Genomic DNA, 22219 nt, shown 5'->3' on the forward strand with positions numbered 1-22219 from the left:
GGGAGAGGTATCAGCAAAGGCTTAGCAGCATTGTCACAGCCTGCCAGAAAACAATAGAAGCAACATGCACATTCCTACCTAAGCCATGTTCATCTAGGCCACTTTGTTTTGCCTCCCCCTCCAACTCAATGCATCCAGTCCCATGGGCCATAGGACATCCAAGCACACAAACTATGTTGACACCTTGCTAGTTTCTTGGATTGCAAGGCTGCGAGCCAAGTCATCCTTATCTTATCTTCTCTCTACCAAGCTACTGTGACTTACTCAGTTTCTTTCTACAACCACAAAGGCTAAGAACTTATTTAAAATTATCTGGATTCTAGGAAGTTATTTATGGACTCAAATAATCACATGAAGGCATGTGATATGCTGCCATCTCCGGAACAAAATGGGTCCAGCCAGTATTTAGATGGGAGCTCACCCAGGAACACCCAAAATACCACTTTGAGTGCCCTGGCAGGAAGGGCTGAGTACAAATGTAACCGATAAGCAAAACAAACAGGTGCTGTTGAGGGTAGCAGCTTACTTAAGTTCTGCCACCGATCCAACATTTCAGCTGCATTATCCAAGTCTACCACATCAGACCAATTGACAATTCGCACAATCACTTTCAGTGAGGTGAGTTGTGGGTTATTACAGACCATTTAAGGGTTGCAACATTTACACATGGTAGCTCAATTCATAGCCGTACCCAAAATATGAGTGAATTGCTTGTGGTGGGAGTTTTACTCTCAAAGCCACCTCACTGTGGCTAAACTACAATGCAGAACAAGTCATCATACCAATGAGGGCAGTAGAAATTGGCTCCAAATTTGATAAAAATGTGTCAGAAGCTGTTTGGGGTGTGTAAGGTTGTTTTGTAAGAGAAGCTAAAGGGGTACACATTTCTGCTTCGGAAAAGATGCTGCTTGGTCAATTTGCACTAGTGAATATGCACTACTCTTCAGTTTAACACACCATTTGGGAGCTGAAGGTGAGCTCAATAGTGAGTCAAGTGATTACTTATTAAATTGCTAATGTGTAAAGAATATAGAGTGATTTGCAATTATGCGTTTTTTTTCCTGCATTGAAGTCATCATTTTCTTCCCATCCTTTTGTGGGCAAGCACTTTCCCCCTCCATTATATTACATTTCTACCTCGTACATTGAACAGAAATGTTATTTCCTATTTTCTAAGCGATGCACTGCCATCTACATTTAAGTCAGCATGTGCTTTCAGCGATTAGTCATTGTCCTCTCCTCATATGAGATGGTGCAGTATTCACTTTAGCAAACTTGGGAGGGGGAGAATCCAATATGTTTGTTGCCCATTGCACTACTATGTTCACCTCTCATGCCTCCCCCCACCCTGCCAATGAATTCCTACAGCAGTACAGACAGGAAAATGCTTAATATATGGGGTTACTGAGATGGCCTAATAAATTGGAGGTGAAGGGAAAGAACAAGCACAATTGGCTTCAGTAAGAATACAGAAACAGATGTGTCCTGTTTCCTAACAGTAACTCAACAAAAAATAATTGCAACTAGCAACACAGAAGTATATATCTGGGATGCTTTGCATTCCTGTAGAAGAAGATTAAGCACAAAGAACTGAGAAGTGAGCCAATATTCCTGTAGGTGGGAGTTAACAGGCCTGGTTTCCTTAGGCAGTCCTGTATTGGAAAGTTTTTAATGTTTGATATGTTATTGTGTTTCTAATATTCTGTTGGGTGCCACACAGAGTGGCTGGGGCAACCCAGTCAGATGGGAAGCATATAAATAAAAAAGTAGTAGTAGTAGTAGTAACAACAACTGCAGCAATGTAAAATCAAGGAAAATGTCACCAGAATAGGGGAAGCAGATCCCTCTTATTCAGAAATGATACCTTATCTCTAAAGCAAAACTTCAGAGGAGGGACTAAATCATATTTCCCTCACTCCTTTGTGTTTGTTGTGTGGACATTCTGAAGTCAAACGGCAGAAAAGCCTAAACTTCCAATGAAATCATGAGAACGCATTCTTAAGCTAGAGTGAAATAAGTTAACTTCCAAAAGCAAAGCAAGAACACAATTTTTCACTCTGTTGAAGTCCAAAGGTTCTATTAGGTAGAGTAGAAACCATTCATATCTTTGTATTTTCATAGCCTGTCACAGGGACAAACACTCACCGGGCAAGACTCCTTTGATATCACATTCCGTGCTTGTCCTGTCCTTGTGAGTGATGTGAAGGATGAGCTTCTTTGCAGCTTCGAACTGTTGGGTGGCCATCAGCCACCGAAGGGATTCTGGGAAAACACTTCAGAGATGAAAAAATGTGTTAGTGGAGGCTTACAAAGAACTAAAGCAAGCAGGAACTAAAGCAAGGTTGGGGAACCTATGCTCCTCCAGTTGTTGTTGGACTCCAAAACCCATCAGCCCCAAGCCAGCAGGGTCAATGGTCTGGGTGATGCGAGTTGTAGTCCAATAAGGGGACCACCCCTAAGCTAAACTGGATATCCAACTAGTGATGCCTCTGCTAGTACAATAATGAAGCTGATATGCACATTTCCTGCATGAAATCAGACACTTTCAGGGAAGTTTGCTGTACTTTATTTTAAGCCAAGGAACCAATATTTGAGCTTTGATGCATGTGGCATCAGAACCAGTTCCAATGCTGAGAGTGCTTTTGGCATTATTCACATGGGGAACGATAGCATGGAAGAATAAGTACCGGTAATCAGTGTAGATTTTTCAGACCAAAGAGGTGAGACAGATGCCACCAAAGAGGTTAGGAATACCAGTGGCCATGATTTACACCACAGACAAAACTCTCTTTCCCAAAGAGAGCCCTGGGAACTCTAGGCTGGGAGTGGAGGAAGAGGACTAGAGGTAGCTAACCAAGTTTTGAAGCGCCTTGACCAAAAACAGTAACATCCAGGATTCTTGGGTTTGGGGGACATCACAATAGTTAAAGGTAAAGGTAAAGGGACCCCTGACCATTAGGTCCAGTCGTGACCGACTCTGGGGTTGTGGCGCTCATCTCACTTTATTGGCCGAGGGAGTCGGTGTACAACTTCCGGGTCATGTGGGCAGCATGACTAAGCCACTTCTGGCGAACCAGAGCAGCACACAGAAACGCCGTTTACCTTCCCGCCAGAGTGGTACCTATTTATCTATTTGCACTTTGACGTGCTTTCAAACTGCTAGGTTGGCAGCAACAGGGACCGAGCATCGGGAGCGCATCCCATCGTGGGGATTCGAACTGCCAACCTTCTGATCAGCAAGTCCTAGGCTCTGTGGTTTAACCCACAGCGCCACCTGCGTCCCTTCACAATAGTTAGATTGGCATAAAACCAAAATAAATATGTAGATGTGGCGAGTGTGTATTCTAAAATTGTCTCCGTAGATTTCCTAAGCTGAAATACCCACTGCTTGGACAGTGTGCATTTGCAAAATCTCTATGTGCAGCCACACACCTGCATCCAGAAATGACAATAAATAAATAAATAAATAAATCCATCCTTATCCATGGAGACTCCTTGCTTTTATAGACTGATGCCAGAATACTCTATTTGGCCAGTCTTATGAGTGGAGGAAACGCCTGGAGATATACCCCCTGTAAGTCAATTTTATCTCTTTCTTGACCTCCCAGATTTGCTGATGATCAACATGAGAAGAGAAGCGGGATATACGCTCTTTTAACTTTGTTATCAGCAGCAGCAAGACATGGCAATAGAAACCCAATGGAGAGTGCTGACCTGACATAAACATACAGGAGAAGTGGAATGAAGAATATGCAATGCAAATGGGTAGAGAAATGCAGATAAAGAAAGGAAAATGTGCTTTGAATACACAAAATCATCAGGTACCTCTACTTTAGAAAATCGCAAGCTGGAGCCATACTAAAATTACTTTGATTCCCTGCCCCCAATCCTTTTCACAAGGAACAAACAGGTACCTCTCCCAGCAATCTCAACAGATATTCTTATCTTTTAGCTGTTATCTTTAAGGGCAGAATTTGTTGATTCACTCCAGAAGTAACAGTGATGGGGGATGGAGATGAAGGGGAAGGGGCATTCAGTACATGCCATATTATTATTCCAGGTGTGTGTGTGTGTGTGTGTGTGTGTGTGAAATCTAAAGGGGTAATAGGCACACTAACATATTGTTTCTAAAGTACGGTCATTTTTACATTTCCTTTTAAAAAAAAGATATAAAAGCCATACTAAATCTGGGTTGAAACTTCTTTCTGAGATAAATGCTACCAAGTAATTCTGTAGCGGCCAATATAGCCGTTGTAAGCTTCCTTGTTTTTGTTATTTGAACTCCAAATAACATTAAACCGTTTGCTTACTGGATTGATCTTTCCTCCAAAATAATCAAGGATGATGCCACTGGTAGTTTAAATGCTTTTTCTTTAAAAGATGTAACAAGTTTTGCATCCTCAAGAATTCATCTGTAATTTAAGAGAATTGTTTTCTCTAAAAGTATCAATAAAAAAATCCATCTGCAACAATATGCGTAAAGAGTTAATGTTTCACTGGCAACTGTTTTATATTTTTATGTTGTGAACCACCCTGAGATCTACAGCTGACAGGTGGTATAGAAATTTTGATAATAATCGGGGGCCACCAGGTGGCGCATTGGAAGATGGCCGACAATAACATCTCTCCGACCCACACGAGGTAATTAAGAGGCTGCTATGGGGAAGTATGCAGTCTCCCCCCCCCCAAGGATATGGGGGGGACTGCCTTGCCAGCGGTGGCCACAATGCACCCCCAGATTCGAGAGAGGGGGGTGCGCCAGTCACTTGGCTCAGCCCTCGGTGTGGTCGGCTCTTCCCGGACGCTGTCTCCAATCTGCGTGTGCTGGTTTGCTTTAACACGAAAATATAATTGGAAATATATAATTGGAAGATGTTAAAGCACATACGTCAAGCAAAGGTCGGGAGATAAGACTGCTGATTAATGGATTTCTGGGATCGGAGCGGCGGGCGAAGACAAATAAATCAGAAGATGAAGCGCCATTAAGAGATGGGTATGTCTGGAGCTAAGAAGGTGGGGTGGAGGAAAAAACTTTTCTTCTTTGTCTTATATGAGTATAAATAACTCTCCACCCCAAAGAAAAAAGAACCACCATATTTTACTACACAAGCAGGAATTTAAAAACTGTGTGGGATGAATTAATGATGAATGAAGAGAGGATTGGTAAAGATCGGAGAATGGAAAAATTTTATGACGCAGTTTTAAAATGGCGTCTCGCAAGACAGGCTTGTTTAAGAAAGACGGGGGGAGGAGAACCAGGACTATTTGAAAGTGAACGATGTTTGGAATTTGATCTTTAACCTGGCAGAGCCCTCTAGGAGATATTTTACAAGCCTGGGAAAGCTAAAGGGCAGACCGAAGATAAATTTTCGAAGGAGGAGTGAAATGGCGGCTGTCCCTATGAGATATGACTTGTGGAGTGCGTAAAACCCATGCAGACAATGTTTGTTCTTAACCTGCCTGTGAAGATTATCAGAGATCGCAAAGAAAGGAATATATGACAACAACAAGAAGATGAAGAAAGTAAAAAAAGAGACTATCTGGATAGAACTGGATAAAAAGGTAAAGGTAAAGGTACCCCTGCCCGTACGGGCCAGTCTTGACAGACTCTGGGGTTGTGCGCCCATCTCACTTAAGAGGCCAGGGGCCAGCGCTGTCCGGAGACACTTCCGGGTCACGTGGCCAGCGTGACATCGCTGCTCTGGCGAGCCAGAGCCGCACACGGAAACGCCGTTTACCTTCCCACTGGTAAGCGGTCCCTATTTATCTACTTGCACCTGGAGGTGCTTTCGAACTGCTAGGTTGGCAGGCGCTGGGACCGAGCAGCGGGAGCGCACCCCGCCGCAGGGATTCGAACCGCCGACCTTTCGATCGGCAAGTCCTAGGCGCTGAGGCTTTAACCCACAGCGCCACCTAACTGTTTAATTAAAGCAGTAATAGAAGTGATGTTTGAATTCTCATCCGGAGCTTGATGTATGGGTACCCCCAACAAAATTGAAAAATTTGGCTGTTTAATTTGGAATCAATGTGATTTGAAATAATGTGATATGATTGGCCTGTTAATAAAAATTATGTTTTTTAAAAAAAGAAATTTTGATAATAATTAACAACAAGTCAAACTTTTGATAATGTTTATTGGAAACCAGGGGGGGTGGGGAACACACAGTTTTCTAGCATATGTTACATTGCCTGTGGCCAATATAATGTGACCAATGTAACACATGGCAATTACTGTATTTTTCTGTGTATAAGACTAGGTTTTCCCCCTAAAAAATAATGTCCAACATTTGGGGGTGTCTTATACACGGATAGATCCCCCCCCATTTTCTTAAACTGGAGTCCCTAAAAAGCCTTATACATGGGGGCGTCTTATAGACAGAAAAATATGGCAACTGGTAGGCACCCACAAATAAATGCCTCCAAAGCACTTTACAGGGGACGCTCGGGTTGGGAATGTGATCCGTGTGGGAGGCACGTTCGCAACCTGCAGTGTTTGCAACCTGCAGCGCCGTGTCTGCGCATGTGTGGGTTGTGATTCATCACTTATGCACATGCGCAAAGCATGACTTAGTGCTTCTGTGCACTAATGCCTCTGTCTCACTCATGCCTCATTTTGGAGCCTCTCCTGCCATTTGCAAGGGAGAAGCTGCAGTTAGGGAAAGGGTTAAGCACCTACTCCTGCCTAGTAATTATCCTACGCAAATGCCCTGAGTCACCACATTAGTAGTACAAGGGAACCGTGGCATTGGGAACCCATGTTTGGCCCAACATGTCCAGCTTTATCAGTAAATATTTCTGAAAAATGAGAAACGGCAAATACTTACAACCAGTACAACAACATCAGCAGGAAGGGGCAGATGATGACAGCTTGGAGAACTTGCCAGTCCCGGCAGAGGGCAGCCAAACCCGGCATGAGGAACTGCCCCGCCATTGCTACAAAACTCGCCACCATCGTTATCATGAAACGGTGACCAGGAGGACAGAGTTCTATTCCTGAAAAAAAGAGAGAGAGAAAGAGTTGAGAGTGAAATGAGTAATGATGAAGGGGGAAAGGATTCAAGTAAGTTAAGCAGAGGCTTGACAACCATATGTCAGGAGTGCTCTGATGGTGTTTCCTGCTTGGCAGGGGGTTGGACTCGATGGCCCTTGTGGTCTCTTCCAACTCTATGATTCTAAGTTCTCTTTGGAATTGCTGTTCTTGGTTGCTTATGAAACTTCAGATGATGATAATAATAATAATCCTGTGGATTATTTAACAGGGCACACACCTCGTAAGACATTAGTAAATACATATATATTATTCCACAAGTATGGTTCAAAATAGTCATGCAAACCATTGCCATGTCTGCATTAACAACACTCCTCTATTTCATTAGTTCTCTCCCAACAATCATATACTTAAATATACTGTATTAGTCCAAATATAAACCACACCTGAATATAAGCCTTTGAAATTGGAGGGGGGAGAACCCCCCAAATATAAGCCCTTCCTCGCTGTTCCTGGCTGCATACTGGGGGTGGGGGCGGTGGGAGGGGGAAGCTGTGCTGCATTGCCAGTGGCCTTTCCCCTTCCTTGGTCTCTCCCTTCCCGGCCTTGGGGGAGAGGACTGGGGACTACTCATGGGGCAGGCCCCACTTTGCCACGCACCTGGCACTGTTTGACCCCCATGCTCCTGGCTACATACTGTAAGGTAGCACTTTATCTTTTCACGGTTGGAATTCGGGGGGGGGGGGGGTTGAGGTTTATATTCAGGCCAATATGGTACATCCAGTGTGTGAGAAGGGTTTTTCATTTTCTCCACAAACCACAGAACAGAACCTAAAATTAGGAAGATTACACACCTGAGGGGATGGCATGGTGCCTAGTTTCTCAGCAATTAAAACAGAAAAGGGAGTAACTTAAACCTACATGTGTTTAATGTGGTTCCATTATTCACTGCAAATAAATGCAATCCAATGAATGCAAGTCGTGACTAAATGCTACTGTATACCGTTTGACCCTCTGGTTCAACCACATTGAACTGAATGGGACTTAGCTGAGTAGATACATATGGGACTGTACTGTAAATCCCATCAAAACCAGTTAAACGCAACAACTAACTCATTGTTTTCAATGGGACTTAGGTTATGACTAACTATATTTGCATCCATTTGCACTAGAACCAGAGGCAAATATTTATTTTTTGTAGCCATCACAGAAAATGAAAGTTTGCTTTAAACTGCGAAATATCCATTTGAACACAGTGAGGTCACAATAAAGTCCTTGATGACCTGTCCCACTGGCACAGTGAATGGCTGAACTAGATTAAAATTGGTTTATTTACAAGATGTTTCTAAAACCAGGTCATAGACACAAATCCAGACAGTTGCTCTGGATGTTATCTGTCAGGCTGCATTATTATTTCCCTGCAATGAGCACAACTTTTGAGTTAGCTTATCTGCATTTATCCCTGGCAAAATTTAAGCAGAAGACATACTCATGCAGTCCCCTTTGTTGCCAGCAGGACCCAAAAGAGAACCAGAGCAGTGCAATATGCAAAGCAGAATACACAGGCATGTACCTAAGGGAGCTCGTGGAAAAGATCACTCGCAGATTCCACAGTGACTCCCATTTTTCACAAGCTTCTCTGAAGTTTCTCCACTTTTTAAGTGGTGGTGACGACCACCATATCTTCTCCACCTTGATCACCAAAATACCTCCCCAAACTTACAAGGGAGTCAGCCAGTTAAATCCCTCCCCCTAGAGAATTTCAATTGCCAAGAGAGAAGAATGAAAGGCAAGTCACTTCATTTGGGAGGGCAGAGTTAATTGGTTCTGAAATCAGGCTGTTCAGGAGGTAGGTAGGAGTTTGATTCAAGGGTTTAGAGGCAGCTCTTGCCCTATGCTCCTACCAGTGTGAAGGGGAGTTTGATTCCACCCTGTCGCTTGCTGTGTCTCTGCCACTATCACCTCCAGGGGCTATTGGGTCCACCAGGTTTGTTTTCAAATTGTGGCCATTATGAAATGCACTGCATCTGTGGACCCCATGGCATGTATTGGAATGAAAAGTTAACGTTGGAAATACGTCGTGGCACACTCACATTACATCTCCAGGTGCACACATAAAATGCTTTATATGGGCATAACTTTAAAAGTGCATCTGTAAAACAGCCGTACCTGCAGAACTACCTTGCCAAATAAATCTACACAAGTTACTAGTCCATGGCATTTTCCCTCCCAAGGCCAGTTGCCTGGCGCACGAATTCAACTTCTTTGTGTCACAACATTCAGAATGTTTCCTTGCCTCGTTGCAAGCAGGTGTTTACAAGCCAAAAAAGTAAAATAAAACCAAACACTAAACATTTTGGTAATGCTCCCAGTTTCTGTTTCAGCAGGACCTTAGTTATATGGGCAAAAATGTTGATAGAAAGAAGTGGTCCTTTTTAGACAGCGGCATGTTTAATTTAGTAATAACCTAACATGGTGGAAGAAGCAGAGGTCGCACAAGCTATGAAATCTGCATGGCAATTTGGTGTTCCTTCAACAATAAGTGTCACTCCCCATCAGTCCTCCTCTGTGTATTTCAATTACTGTCACTTTCTGTTCCAGCGAGTTGCACACAGAAAGAAGAGAGAAAGGGACGCATATGCCTTTAGCCAGATGGCATGCTTTTCACCACCACCATCAACCTGTTTCAGGTCTGTTAAGCATTTCCAAACCATCTTTGAATGAGAGATTGCCTCTCGCCTGCTGGTGGGGCTATAAAAAAAATTGTGACAGCTAGTGTCTCTGGGCATCAAGTCTATTCAAGAAGCAAGTGCACTTACGGGATAAGTTTTAATAGGTTTCTGGATCAAACTCCCCCAATAGGATTACTAATTTGCTGGCAAACATAAGGCAAGAGGGGTTGATTCTGAGTGTAAAATATTCAGCCTGCAACCAGATTCCCACCATATGTTGTCAGATTCCATCAGCCCTGATTCCATTGGCCATGCTGACCAAGGCTGGTGACAGTTTCAGGGCAACAATATCTGAAGGGTACTAAGAGAAGGCTGAAGTAAGGTTTGTTGAATCGTAGAATTGTACAGTTGGGAAAGGATCCTGAGGGCCATCTAGTCCAACCCCTTGCAATGCAAGAATCTCAACATGTGGTCCCCCATCCAATTTGAAACCATACCGGACCCTGCTTAGCTTTGCAAATGTGCTAGCAGTTTCATCGCAGATGCTCTATCACTGAGCTATGGCCCTTCCCCAAATGACAATGGAGATCAACACCATTTTGGTAATTTACTAATAAGCCCCTCTTGGCCTATGGTCTGTGATTTTCACAACACGTCATTGGTACAGCTGACTAAATTCCCCATAAAATTTTGTCAGCTAAAGGGGCCCTTTCAAGTGGCCTGGCCTAGGACCCATCATTTTTCAATATATGGTGTTTGTTTTGATCATAATGCTGATGAAAGGTGGGGAAAAAAATCATTAAGTGATCCACCACAACCCTCAGCGATTTTCAAGAGGTCTGTGGTGGAAAAGTGTTTCCCTGCTCTGATGTGCACCCACAGACAATAAACATACAGTACAGCTATACATTATAGTAAAGATACATAATGAGGACATTGTTACAGGTAATGAGGACATTGTTACCAGCTGAATTGGAAGGGATGAAGGTAATCTGTAACCAAAGAAATGGAATGGAGGTTTAAGTTTTCCCCTCATACACCCTTTCCCATTAAAACCTCTCCCCCACCCCCTCATCCAAATCTGCTATCTGACACATGGGGTAAAAATGAAGGAACCTCTATAAGGAAGGGAAAGCAAAAAACAAGACCCCACTACTGCAGCACAGACTAGTTTTGAAATGTATGAAAGAAATTGGTTGGTATTCATCAATTTCCATGAAAACAAAGGAGAGAGAGAGAGAGAGAGTATATGCATACATGTACATGTGTACACACAGACAATTTGATTTTTCCTTTGGGGATGGCTAGCTGACAGTGGGAATGTGTTTTATTTAGCAAACGCTAATCCCCCCCCCCAAAAAAAATAACATTACAAATAGTGCAAAACACTGCCAATAAGAAATGAATAATAGAAATGGAAAGATCGAAATTATTCAGCTCCATGTCTTGTATTCTGAAAATGGTATCAGAAGCTGTATCTGATCATATGGAACGAATAACTGGGATGAGGCATATGACTTCAATTGCAGACTTGCTTCACATATCAAGGCATTGTGCTTGAGCTGAAGAGACTGATCCACTCCTGTGCAGCTGATGGCATCAAGCTGTCTAGATGAATTACTAAACACTCATTTAAGCATACACGGCTCAAGACGAGTTCACATTTGACCATCTTGCAGGTGCAATTATTTCTTCAGAAGGTCCTTGAATATGTCGGAATAAGTGTGTGCTGAAAAGGCAAGAGAATACTAGGATCCTGACAGCATAAATATTGCCTGTTGCCTTCTGTGTGCACTCACCTTTGTTCTGTCCGATTAAGTCAGTGCTAATAGGCGAAGACAAAAATGCTGCAGTAGTGCAGAGTTAAGAACAGGCATAGGCAAACTCCGGCCCTCCAGATGTTTGGGACTACAATTCTCATCATCCCTGACCACTGGCCCTGTTAGCTAGGGATGATGGGAATTGTAGTCCCAAACATCTGGAGGGCCGGAGTTTGCCTATGCCTGGTTAAGAACATAAGAAGGACCCAGCTGGATCAGATCAAAGGCCTATCTAGTCCAGCATTTTTTCCTCACAACAGATCCCTAGCTAACAGGGCCAGTGGTCAGGGATGATGGGAATTGTAGTCCCAAACATCTGGAGGGCAGGTGCTGATGAGAAATCCACAAGCAGAACACGAGTGCAACAGAGATTTCCCCACTAAACTTTCCCAGAAACTGGTATTCAGAAGCCACACAATATAGCCAACAATCACTAGTAACCACTGACAGACTTATCCTTCAGCTCATAATGAAGTATTTGTACACCGGTGGGTTAAAGCCTTGTGGCACTAGAAATCTCTGGTTTGAGGAGGTAAATATGTATAAAGGGGTTGAGCTTAGTTTCAAATGGCAAGGAAGCCCCAGGGCTTAGCTATAGACAGCTGTCAATAGGGAGGCAGCACCTGGGAGCTGGAAACCAGGAGGCAAGAGTTGCACTGGGAAGTTAGAACCAAAGGCTGAGCCAAAAACACACACCAGAGCAAGGAAGAGTGTTAGAATAATAGAATCAAAGGGTTGGAAGGGACCATGAGGGTCATCTAGTCCAACCCCCTGCAATGCAGTAAACTTTTCCCAACATGGGGCTCAAACTCATGAGATTAAGAGTCTCATGCCCTACCGGCTGAGCTATATTGTTTTTCATCATGCAAAAGTATTTTATAGAAAGCTATGGTTTTCCCAGTAGTGATGTATGGAAGTGAGAGCTGGACCATAAAGAAGGCTGATCGCCGAAGAATTGATACTTTTGAATTATGGTGCTGGAGGAGACTCTTGAGAGTCCCATGGACTGCAAAAAGATCAAACCCAACCATTCTTAAGGATATCAGCCCTGAGTGCTCCCTAGAAGGACAGATCCTGAAGCCAAGGCTCCAATACTTTGGGCACCTCATGAGAAGAGAAGACTCCCTGGAAAAGACCCTGATGTTGGGAAAGATTGAGGGCACAAGGAGAAGAGGATGACAGAGGACGAGATGGTTGGACAGTGTTCTCGAAGCTACCAGCATGAGTTTGACCAAACTGCGGGAGGCAGTGGAAGACAGGAGTGCCTGGCGTGCTCTGGTCCATGGGGTCACGAAGAGTCGGACATGACTAAACGACTAAACAGTAACAATCTAGAACTACCCAATGGTCAATCTGGGTGGTTGGGGCTAGAGCCTGAAAATACTTCACTGACAGGAAGTGGTTCCAAACCACCACATGTGAGCCTAAGGTTCCTGGTTTTTGAAGCTCCAGTGACTCTTGACAGGAAATAATGTTTGCTAATACCTGGGCAGCAATGGCAACAGCAACTCTGCCATGGTTTCAAAATGGGCCATGCTCTTGTGGGTTTGATTGTCTGCAAGTAGCCTTTGCTGTGCAAATGCCACAGGGAGTCCACGAAATCGGGAAGAAAATAAGTAAATAATGTGGGAGGGTGCTGGCTGCTTTCCATCACTGAACTATGCAAGCTACCCAAGTAGCAACCAACTCTATGCATATGTTCAAGGAACCTGTGGATTTGGTTTTTTTAAAGGAATCTGTGGGAGCATCAAGAGGGGTGCATGCCTTCTCCACCTGCTGCACCCCCAGTCTTCCCACATCGAGTAGAAAGGTCTGAAGGGAACCTTCCCTTACAACTAGAAACCTTCATGTTGTGGAGCTTCTGGCTGCAGGGAGGCTTCCAAGAGCATTCAGCCAAGCTTACTTAGAAGCCACCTTCAATGCATGGAGGTTGAGGGTGGGCTCAGGGTTGGTGGGAGCATGACTGTTACTACTGCACCTGATTCCCTTCCATATTCTAGGAGTGAAATAACAGGACAGTAGGAATGATGTCATAATCACAACCATATCTCTGTTCAATATGGAGTTTTGTGGGAGAGCCACGTGAAAGCAGGTAATAATAAATGGGTTTTGTAAAAACAATATCTTGTTTACACAACCAATTATCCCAAGTCACTAGCTCCATAATCTTCCTCAATATAATTTGATTATGCATTCACAGAGTGTTGATCAGAAGAGAGCTGAAAGCAATAGGAGCATTCAGGATAATTACAGGCTCTTGATTTGGCTTTTGTTTTGTCTCGGCAAAACTAGCACTGGAAACAGCAGCAGAGTCATTTTCCCAGGGATACAGAGTTGGGGCATCTGAGAATGGAATATATAGTGATTTGCAAAAAGCTCACTATAGGTCATGACGCTTTGCTTGCTGTGGGTCTTTGCACCAGCTCCCAGTGCCAAAATCACTGTTCTGTTTAAAGCGACAACTTCACATTTATCTTCTTCCCCAGATACATGTAGCTACAGGTTGGGCATATTCAAGGTTTCGCTAACTATAAACTATGAACACACCAGGCCAGTGCCACATGTACCCTAGCAAATCCCCCAGAATCCTTTGCAGTAGTTATGCTGTGAAAAGGGCTCTATTAAAGGTAGCATATTTCAAAAGTCCTGCCTATGAAAAGGAGACAGAAGACATTCAATTATAATTTAACTTTCTCATAAAAGTGATGACAACTGGCTTTGCAAATAATATAGGTCCATAGCTATTAATATAAAATAAGGAATTCTTAGGTGAGGCATGAGCTGCAAGGGAAAGTGAACTTCCCATTAGTCCAAAGGGTATATACACACATGCATTGGTTTTGAACAAGCTGATGGACATCTTACGGATTATATACTGCTCTACTTGTTACAGTGTTTCATATTACTAAAGGAAAAAGAGGGTATCCTTTCCCACTTACACCCACCTTTTCACTTTCCTAAATATATCTCTTGTGGACTTTATAAATCATCATGTAGGCTTCCTCCATGTCTTTAATCTGCCTCTCCTCTGACTTGTGACAGACCTAGTTCACGTTGAGATGGTAAGCCAGTGCCTGGGGCCTGAACCACTTTGGGCTGCAGGTAAGAACTTGCATAAAATAATTTTTTTCTCCATAAAAATAGGGGAAAATATATGTGTCCAAATAGAAAACTTGCTGTCTGGAAGAAGAATTGCAGCCTAACCTCCTTACTGACATGAGAATGCAGGGATTTATTTAAATTAAACTTTAAGGAAAGCTCTCTCTACAGTAAAGTTTGACAATCCCTCTCAACATACACACTGCAAATGCTTTCGCAGGTGGAAAGGGGCTACAAAAAACTGCAAGATAACTGACGGCGGATAGGCTTCCAGATTCAATCTGTCAGTCACACATACAGAGCTCAGACTACACATGGCATTTTGAAAGAGAAAATGCCAGCAAACTAGAAATATAGGGCTGTAGCCAATGACAGCCATATTCAGAGTCAACCAATTGAAACTAATAACATGACTAAGTCGGGCCCATTATTTTCATTGGGTCTACCCTGCATAAAACTTAAATTGGATATAACCCATGCTCTCTGGAGACTTCTGAAGGTAACTCTGAAGGCATCCGCAGAAAGCCAGCTCCAACTCTTTGTGTAACAAGACATCTCGAACACTCCCCACCCTCTGGCTCCTTCCTCACCCACACCTTCATTTGGAATGTCCTCGCTATTCCCCTTCTTGCCCTTTGCATTCTTAACAAAGTATTAAGTAGTGTGCAGGTGATGTCTTAGATTAGTCACCCTAAGGGAATATGAGCTACAGAGGATTAATTCCTCAAGCTTAGTGTCCAGGGTTTTCTTTTGTTTTTTATCAACTGCAGCATATCCTATGTGGATCCAGTGCTTAGGCCATCAAGCCAGAGTGGATTTCCAGACCCCACTTTTTTCCCTGATGTAGAAAAGTCAGTAGATAACAAATGGACATCATGATCCCTATCCAACTCCCTCTGACTTTAGCTGCTCTTCTGACAGAAGAAGTCTGTACTGTGGTGGCTGTATCAGCACAGAATCATTGAATTGTAGAGTTGCAAGGGATGCGGGTGGCACTGTGGGTTAAACTACAGAGCCTAGGGCTTGCCGATCAGAAGGTCGGTGGTTCGAATCCCCGCGACAGGGTGAGCTCCAGTTGCTCGGTCCCTGCTCCTGCCAACCTAACAGTTCAAAAGCACATCAAAGTGCAAGTAGATAAATAGGTACCGCTCTGGCAGGAAGGTAAACGGCATTTCTGTGTGCTGCTCTGGTTCGCCAGAAGCGGCTTAGTCATGCTGGCCACATGACCCAGAAGCTGTACGCCGGCTCCCTCAGCCAATAAAGTGAGATAAAGTGAGTCAGCCATGACTGGACCTAATGGTCAGGGGTCCCTTTACCTTTAAGGGACCCTGAGGGCGTCCAACCTTGTCCAACCCCCTACAATGCAGGCATATGATGCTGTCCCATCTGGGGATCGAACCTGCAACCTTGGTGTTATCAGCACCATATGGGATCGATGGTCAAAACACAGATGTCTCCTTCTGTGCTTCAGGAGGAGCATGTTCCTTTCTTTACTTCCGTCATTTTTGTAATGATTTCATTAGGAGGCTCAGGGTGGGCTCTTCCCTTCAGCTTTTTCATAATATCTGGATATAGCCTGTGCAAACAGCCCCTCAATTTTTGCACCGGTTCACAGTAACCGCACCCTTGTTAACAAGCTCATAAGAATTAGTAGTTCTATAAAACACACACACACACATGGTCTGCCCATGTGTCCCAATGTCAGTCATTTGGGGCTTGCTTTTGACCTGAAGTAGATTCTGTTAGCAAAATTTTGAGAATCTCTAAGCTAGCTTCACCACTGCTCTCAAAAAACCTCACTGTTAAAGAGTCACAACAACTTAGCCTTGGAAAAGGCACTGCACCCAGAACGTTATTCCTCCACTTGGGTTTCTGACTATCCTTCATTTACAGGACCCTTTCTTATTGTACATACAAATGCAATAGATAAACTCAAAGAATATAGGGACATTTGTATCTTATCCATATCAGCTCAGTCCTAAGTATGCTTATTCAGTAGTAAAGTTCAATGAAATGAGTTCAATGTAACTTATTTTCAAGCAAGTATATATCGGATCATAGTCTCAATTGCACAGGTATAATTTCTCAAGAGTATCTTCTTAAAAAGAAAGGGGGGGAAAGGCCTGCTATATCAAGTTAGCTAAGCACCCAGAGCTGGGTATGTTTTGCTGATCAGGTAACTAAGGAATCTACGGAAGGAAAACTCAGTGTCTCCACAAATAGAGATGTGATGTTCCATGAATATTAATAAAATTTGATGAGAAACAAAGCCATCTGTTTCAGCTTCTATTCTAAATCCAGTTTAGTTTTGATTCCGCACCCATCTGTGAAGGATTCCTCTCCCTCCACAGTAGTCTTAACAAAATGCTCTAAAACAAATATCATAGAATCATAGAATAGAATCATAGAATCCTAGAGTTGGAAGAGACCACAAGGACCATCGAGTCCAACCCCCTGCCAAGCAGGAAACACCATCAGAGCACTCCTGACATATGGTTGTCAAGCCTCTGCTTAAAGACCTCCAAAGAAGGAGACTCCACCACACTCCTTGGCAGCAAATTCCACTGTTGAACAGCTCTTACTGTCAGGAAGTTCTTCCTAATGTTTAGGTGGAATCTTCTTTCTTGTAGCTTGGAACCATTGCTCCGTGTCCGCTTCTCTGGAGCAGCAGAAAACAACCTTTCTCCCTCCTCTATGTGACATCCTTTTATATATTTGAACATGGCTATCATATCACCCCTTAACCTCCTCTTCTCCAGGCTAAACATGCCCAGCTCCCTTAGCCGTTCCTCATAAGGCATCGTTTCCAGGCCTTTGACCATTTTGGTTACCCTCCTCTGGACACGTTCCAGTTTGTCAGTGTCCTTCTTGAACTGTGGTGCCCAGAACTGGACACAGTACTCCAGGTGAGGTCTGACCAGAGCAGAATACAGTGGCACTATTACTTCTATATCCTGCTGTTAAACACTCATTTAGGCTCTCAAGTTATGTGAGAGGACCCTCAGCCGAGGCACGAGAGGGGGAAGAATGAAGTAACCCGTTTGTGTGAAGATCCTCCTGCAGCAGGCAGAATTTTCTTTTCCACTTTTCTACAAGCTAAGAATTGAGTGGGCTGAACGTCCCTTTGGTCTTTACAGAGCAGTTAAGTTTCTATACCAGGGCGGTCCAACTTTTCATACCAAGTGGGCTGCAAGAGTACTTTGACACAGAACCCATGGGCCACACACTGCCTTGTCATGCAGGGGGTTAGGGAGTGAGGCCAAAAATTGATACCCCTTCCCAGCCCTCTCATTGCCTTCCCAAAGCTGGCTAAGTGAGGCACTAGGGTTTGGGAAGGAGGTGCAAGGCTCTGGCTAGGTCCTAGAGCCCTTCCATCTCTTTCCCAAAGCTGGGAAAGTGCTAACTAGGTTTTGAGAAGGAGGTGGGAGGACTCTAGGACCCTGTCAGAGAATCATGTCTCATTCCAAAAGCCTTGCTTACCCAGCTGTGGGAAAGCAGTGAGGGGGGGCATCAGATGTTGCCAAAGGCCACCAAAAAGACATTGAAGGCTGCATGTGGCCCCCAGGCTGCATGTTGGACCTCCTTGCCCTATACAGTGGCACCTCGGGTTAAGTACTTAATTCGTTCCGGAGGTCTGTTCTTAACCTGAAACTGTTCTTAACCTGAAGCACCACTTTAGCTAATGGGGCCTCCTGCTGCTGCCGCACCGCTGGAACACGATTTCTGTTCTTATCCTGAAGCAAAGTTCTTAACCTGAAGCACTATTTCTGGGTTAGTGGAGTCTGTAACCTGAAGCGTATGTAACCTGAAGCATATGTAACCCGAGGTACCACTGTACACTGTTGACACTGAATGCTAACACTGATCTGTACTGGAAGCAATGACCATTTCTCTCTCGTGTGCACACAGCTATGAGAGTGCAGAGAATTCTAATTCAGAAAGGGACTAACCAGCTGACAGAATTTTAGCACACCCACAAACTGCAATTTCCTCAGTTCCTTGTGGAGAAGATATGAGCAAAGTTGCAACCTTTTGAGGGTACCCCAGTGGCTTGAAAGGCAAGAGAAACATCTCTGCTCTGTGTGATGAATTGCTTATGATGTCCATGCCTCCCTGCTGTTGGAGCCTATGTAGCCCAGGAAGACAATGAAGGACTTAGTTTATTTGTGAGGGGAAGAAGTGGCTTTTATATTATATTATATTTAATTTATATTGCTAGATCCTCTGGGTGAAAACAAAAATTGGAAATCAATGATGTGAAAGGCATAAGCAGACACTATGATTTTGGGAGTATTGTACCTGCCTCTTTATTTCTGCATTTATTATAATATAAATAGTAGTTTATCAGACAGCATCTGTTGCATTAGTTGTGGTTCGAATATTAGTTGAGTACGAATATAATTTATTCAGCATCTTCTCAAATGTTTCTTTTTTAATCACACAGACACATACATCCTTCCATCCACACTGAAAATGACAATTTTGCCCCTCCTTTTGTTTTTTCCTAGAGGAAAAGCTTTGTTACAATTATCTCTAAAATGTTACAAGTTCTGATACTGTTTTAACTAAGCAACACTTTATACTATTGTTTTTCCTTTGGCCTGTGGCTGACAAACCTGAAGGAGCCTTTTAACATGGTATCTTAGCTTGGCTTGCAGCCAAGATTCCCTGTTTATGAAATACATAGCTGCTAGAAAAGGAAAGGTATACATGGAAGAAGAAGAAAAACATACCAAATGCTCTCTAGATGTAGGATATACAAAAGGACTTTGACTGAAACCTTGTCTGAGAAGACTGTGTTTTGTGATTGTTCCCCAATCATTTTGATTACAGACTTCCTGAGATGGGAGCTGTCAGTTTATTCGCCTTCCACACCATCTGGTACAATTATGCTCAACCTGCTTCAGGCTTCTCTAGGCTCTATTCCTGTGTGCATGCCGAATCAAAACAGGAATGGGGAGCTCAGCTTGCAGCTGCTCGAATTCCTGGCAACCAAAGCTGGAAAAGCAGAAAGAAGCCTGATCGAGCTGTATCAATGAACAACAGTTCTAGGCTTTATTTGCAACAAGCGACCACTGCTGTGCTGCCCACTGTTATATTAAGTGAAGCAAAACCCACATCTACTGCCAAGTTCCTTTCATTTAAAAAAAGGTAAATATATCTGCAAGAACATGGACCTCACATCCAAAGAAATTTGAGGCCTGCTAAAAGGTAACGCACAACCAATATGAGCATTTGACAGGGATTTTTTTTTTTAATTCTTTATTCATATCAGGAGAGATATGTCTACTCAGAAGTAAGTCCCATTAAGATCTGGCTTAATCCCAGATAAGAAGGCATAGAACTGTGGTCCAAGCAGGCCAGCTCTACCATTAGGCAGGGTGAAGCAGCCACCTCAACCAGCTACCGTAATTTGGGTTGTAATAAAAGGGCAGCAAATGGCTATTCATTATCATGCTCTTAGTGCCAGGGAAGAGGGAGAGAAACTTGTGAAATTTTCTGCCTCAGATGCCAAAATACCTTGACTAACACCAAGTGCTATATATCCTGATGAGGCTCAGGGTGAGCACCAGTTCCTGTTCCACCTCACACAGAAAAATGCCTTGGGTCAGCACTGGGCCTTAAGGCACAGATATCTGAGTGTAGGGCAAAGACTGTGCCGGTACAAAGAAATGTTAATGTGTATAAACTGCAGCTTTTTCACTCTAAAATACTTGCAAGCTGCAAACAGGAACAGATAGGCCCACACTTGTGAGTAATCTGAACAGAAAAACCATGATATATAGAAGGAGGCACCTTATGTGCCTGATGCAATGTGCATTTATCTGAAGCTTCGTGTCTCAATCTGATTTACAAAATATCTCAAGAAGAAGTCCAATGCCTATTGCAAATCAGACTGAGACACGAAGCTTCAAATAAATGCACATTGCATCAGGCAAATAATGTGCCCTCCTTCTATATTTCTAGGCTGTTACTGCTTTGTAAAACAGCCTAGAAATGTTTTCTGCAGGATATAAATCCATAAAATGAAGAGGCAAGATAATAGCAATAAGAATAATATCCAGGTTTCTTAACCACAAGGAAAACGCAAGAACTTTACTCAGAGAAGCAGCTTACAATATGGAGAAACCTATACTCCAAGAGCAGGTAAGTTGGAGGAGGTGTTTCCCTAGTTCTGGAGAAGTTGGCACAAGGATGAAAGAGAGTGAGAGCGAGGAGAGACTTAGCCAAATGCATGGAGGTGCCGAATTACAGAATCTTGTCCATAGTATAACAGCCTTTCTGCATTACATATTCTCTGCCTGGGAACTTGTACATTCTCCATCTTAACCAGCCTACCTTCACAGGCATGCAGAGTCATAAACAGAATGTTGGCAGTCGAGGCATATTCAAACAAACAAACAAATTACAACAACCCCATACCTCCGAATGAACAAAGCTGGCTCATGAAAACTGCTTCAACTGGATCTAAGATTACAATTACCCACCATAGTATAGATTTCAACACACCTCCTGAGGGGGAAAGCCCACATTCATCTTTCTGAAAGCTTCTAATCTTCTCCAGAAACTGAGATCACTCTTTTGTGTTCCCAAAACACCATGTTTCCCATTGCAAATTCCAGATACCTTCCACCTAATTATGGGATCAAAAGCTGATATATTTGCTGACGGCCTGGGAAAGTTGAAAGCTGAATAAGAGACAGCTAAACTCTAGGAGTCTGATCCAATCCACCGCAGGAACAGCAACTGCATAAGGGGGAAACCCCGTAACAGAGCTCACTTTACCTCCTCTTCCCCATCATTGTAGGAAATGGAAGGATTGTTCAGGTTTCCCATATGATCAGCTCACGCCCTATGATCAGTGAAGGAACATGAGCTCAGATCAGTTAAAAAGCTCTTACTAAATACAATGATCAGTGAAATCGTAACTCGGAAGAGATAATATAATTCCAGTAGCACAGGACTAAAAACAAAATGAAACCCTGATGGAACAATAAACAAAACCTATGAAATCTTAGCTGACCTTCTAAAGGGACAGTGACATGTGTCTTGTGGATGTCCAATGGATGTCCAACAGATGTCTACCAAAAGATGTCCAATGCCACCTGACCCTTTGTCAACATGGTACTCTCCATAGATTTTGGACTACCATTCTGATAAGCCCCCTCCAACATGCCCAGTGGTCAAGGATGATAGAAATTGTGGTACAAAAACACCTAAAAGGCACTAGGCTGGAGATGTCGTATAATAGAATATCTGACCCAGGCCTCAGTTTAGGAGTTGGGGCCATAAAGGAGCCAAACTGTTTAGGGCCTTAAATGGTCAGTTGGAATTTAGCCCAGAAATCAACTGGAAGCTCTCATGAACTGGTATGATATGTTCCCTGTAGAAAGATGAAAAGCCACACTTTCACATTCTAGACCAGTGAATACCCTAAACTGTCTTAGCTCTGCTGGGATAGCTCAGTTGGTAAAGTCTTAATCTCAGGGCTGAGGGTTCTAGCCCCACAGTGGGCAAAAAGATTCCTGCATTGCACTGGACAAGATGACCACTACTGTGGTCCCTTCCAACACTACAGTTCTATCCCATATAGAATGCACTTAGTAGTTGTTGAAAAGTAGCTGGAGCCTGGGGCACAG

At 43.4% G+C, this 22219-nt stretch overlaps 1 protein-coding gene across 4 annotated transcripts in view; it reads right to left on the reverse strand.

Moving 5' to 3' along the window:
- SLC22A23 (solute carrier family 22 member 23) overlaps positions 1 to 22219 on the reverse strand; it is a 115821-nt gene that overhangs the window by 36544 nt on the left and 57058 nt on the right. For all 4 annotated transcript variants that reach the window (XM_079984974.1, XM_079984972.1, XM_079984971.1 and 1 more), the window contains exons 4-5: positions 6825 to 6993; positions 2146 to 2273 (exon numbers count right to left, since the gene is read on the reverse strand). In XM_079984974.1, coding sequence (XP_079841100.1) covers positions 2146 to 2273; positions 6825 to 6993 — 297 coding nt within the window. The remainder of the gene's footprint in view (positions 1 to 2145; positions 2274 to 6824; positions 6994 to 22219) is intronic.

The sequence above is a fragment of the Podarcis cretensis genome (genome assembly GCF_951804945.1).
Source record: "Podarcis cretensis genome assembly, chromosome: 7".
Lineage (NCBI taxonomy): Eukaryota > Metazoa > Chordata > Lepidosauria > Squamata > Lacertidae > Podarcis > Podarcis cretensis.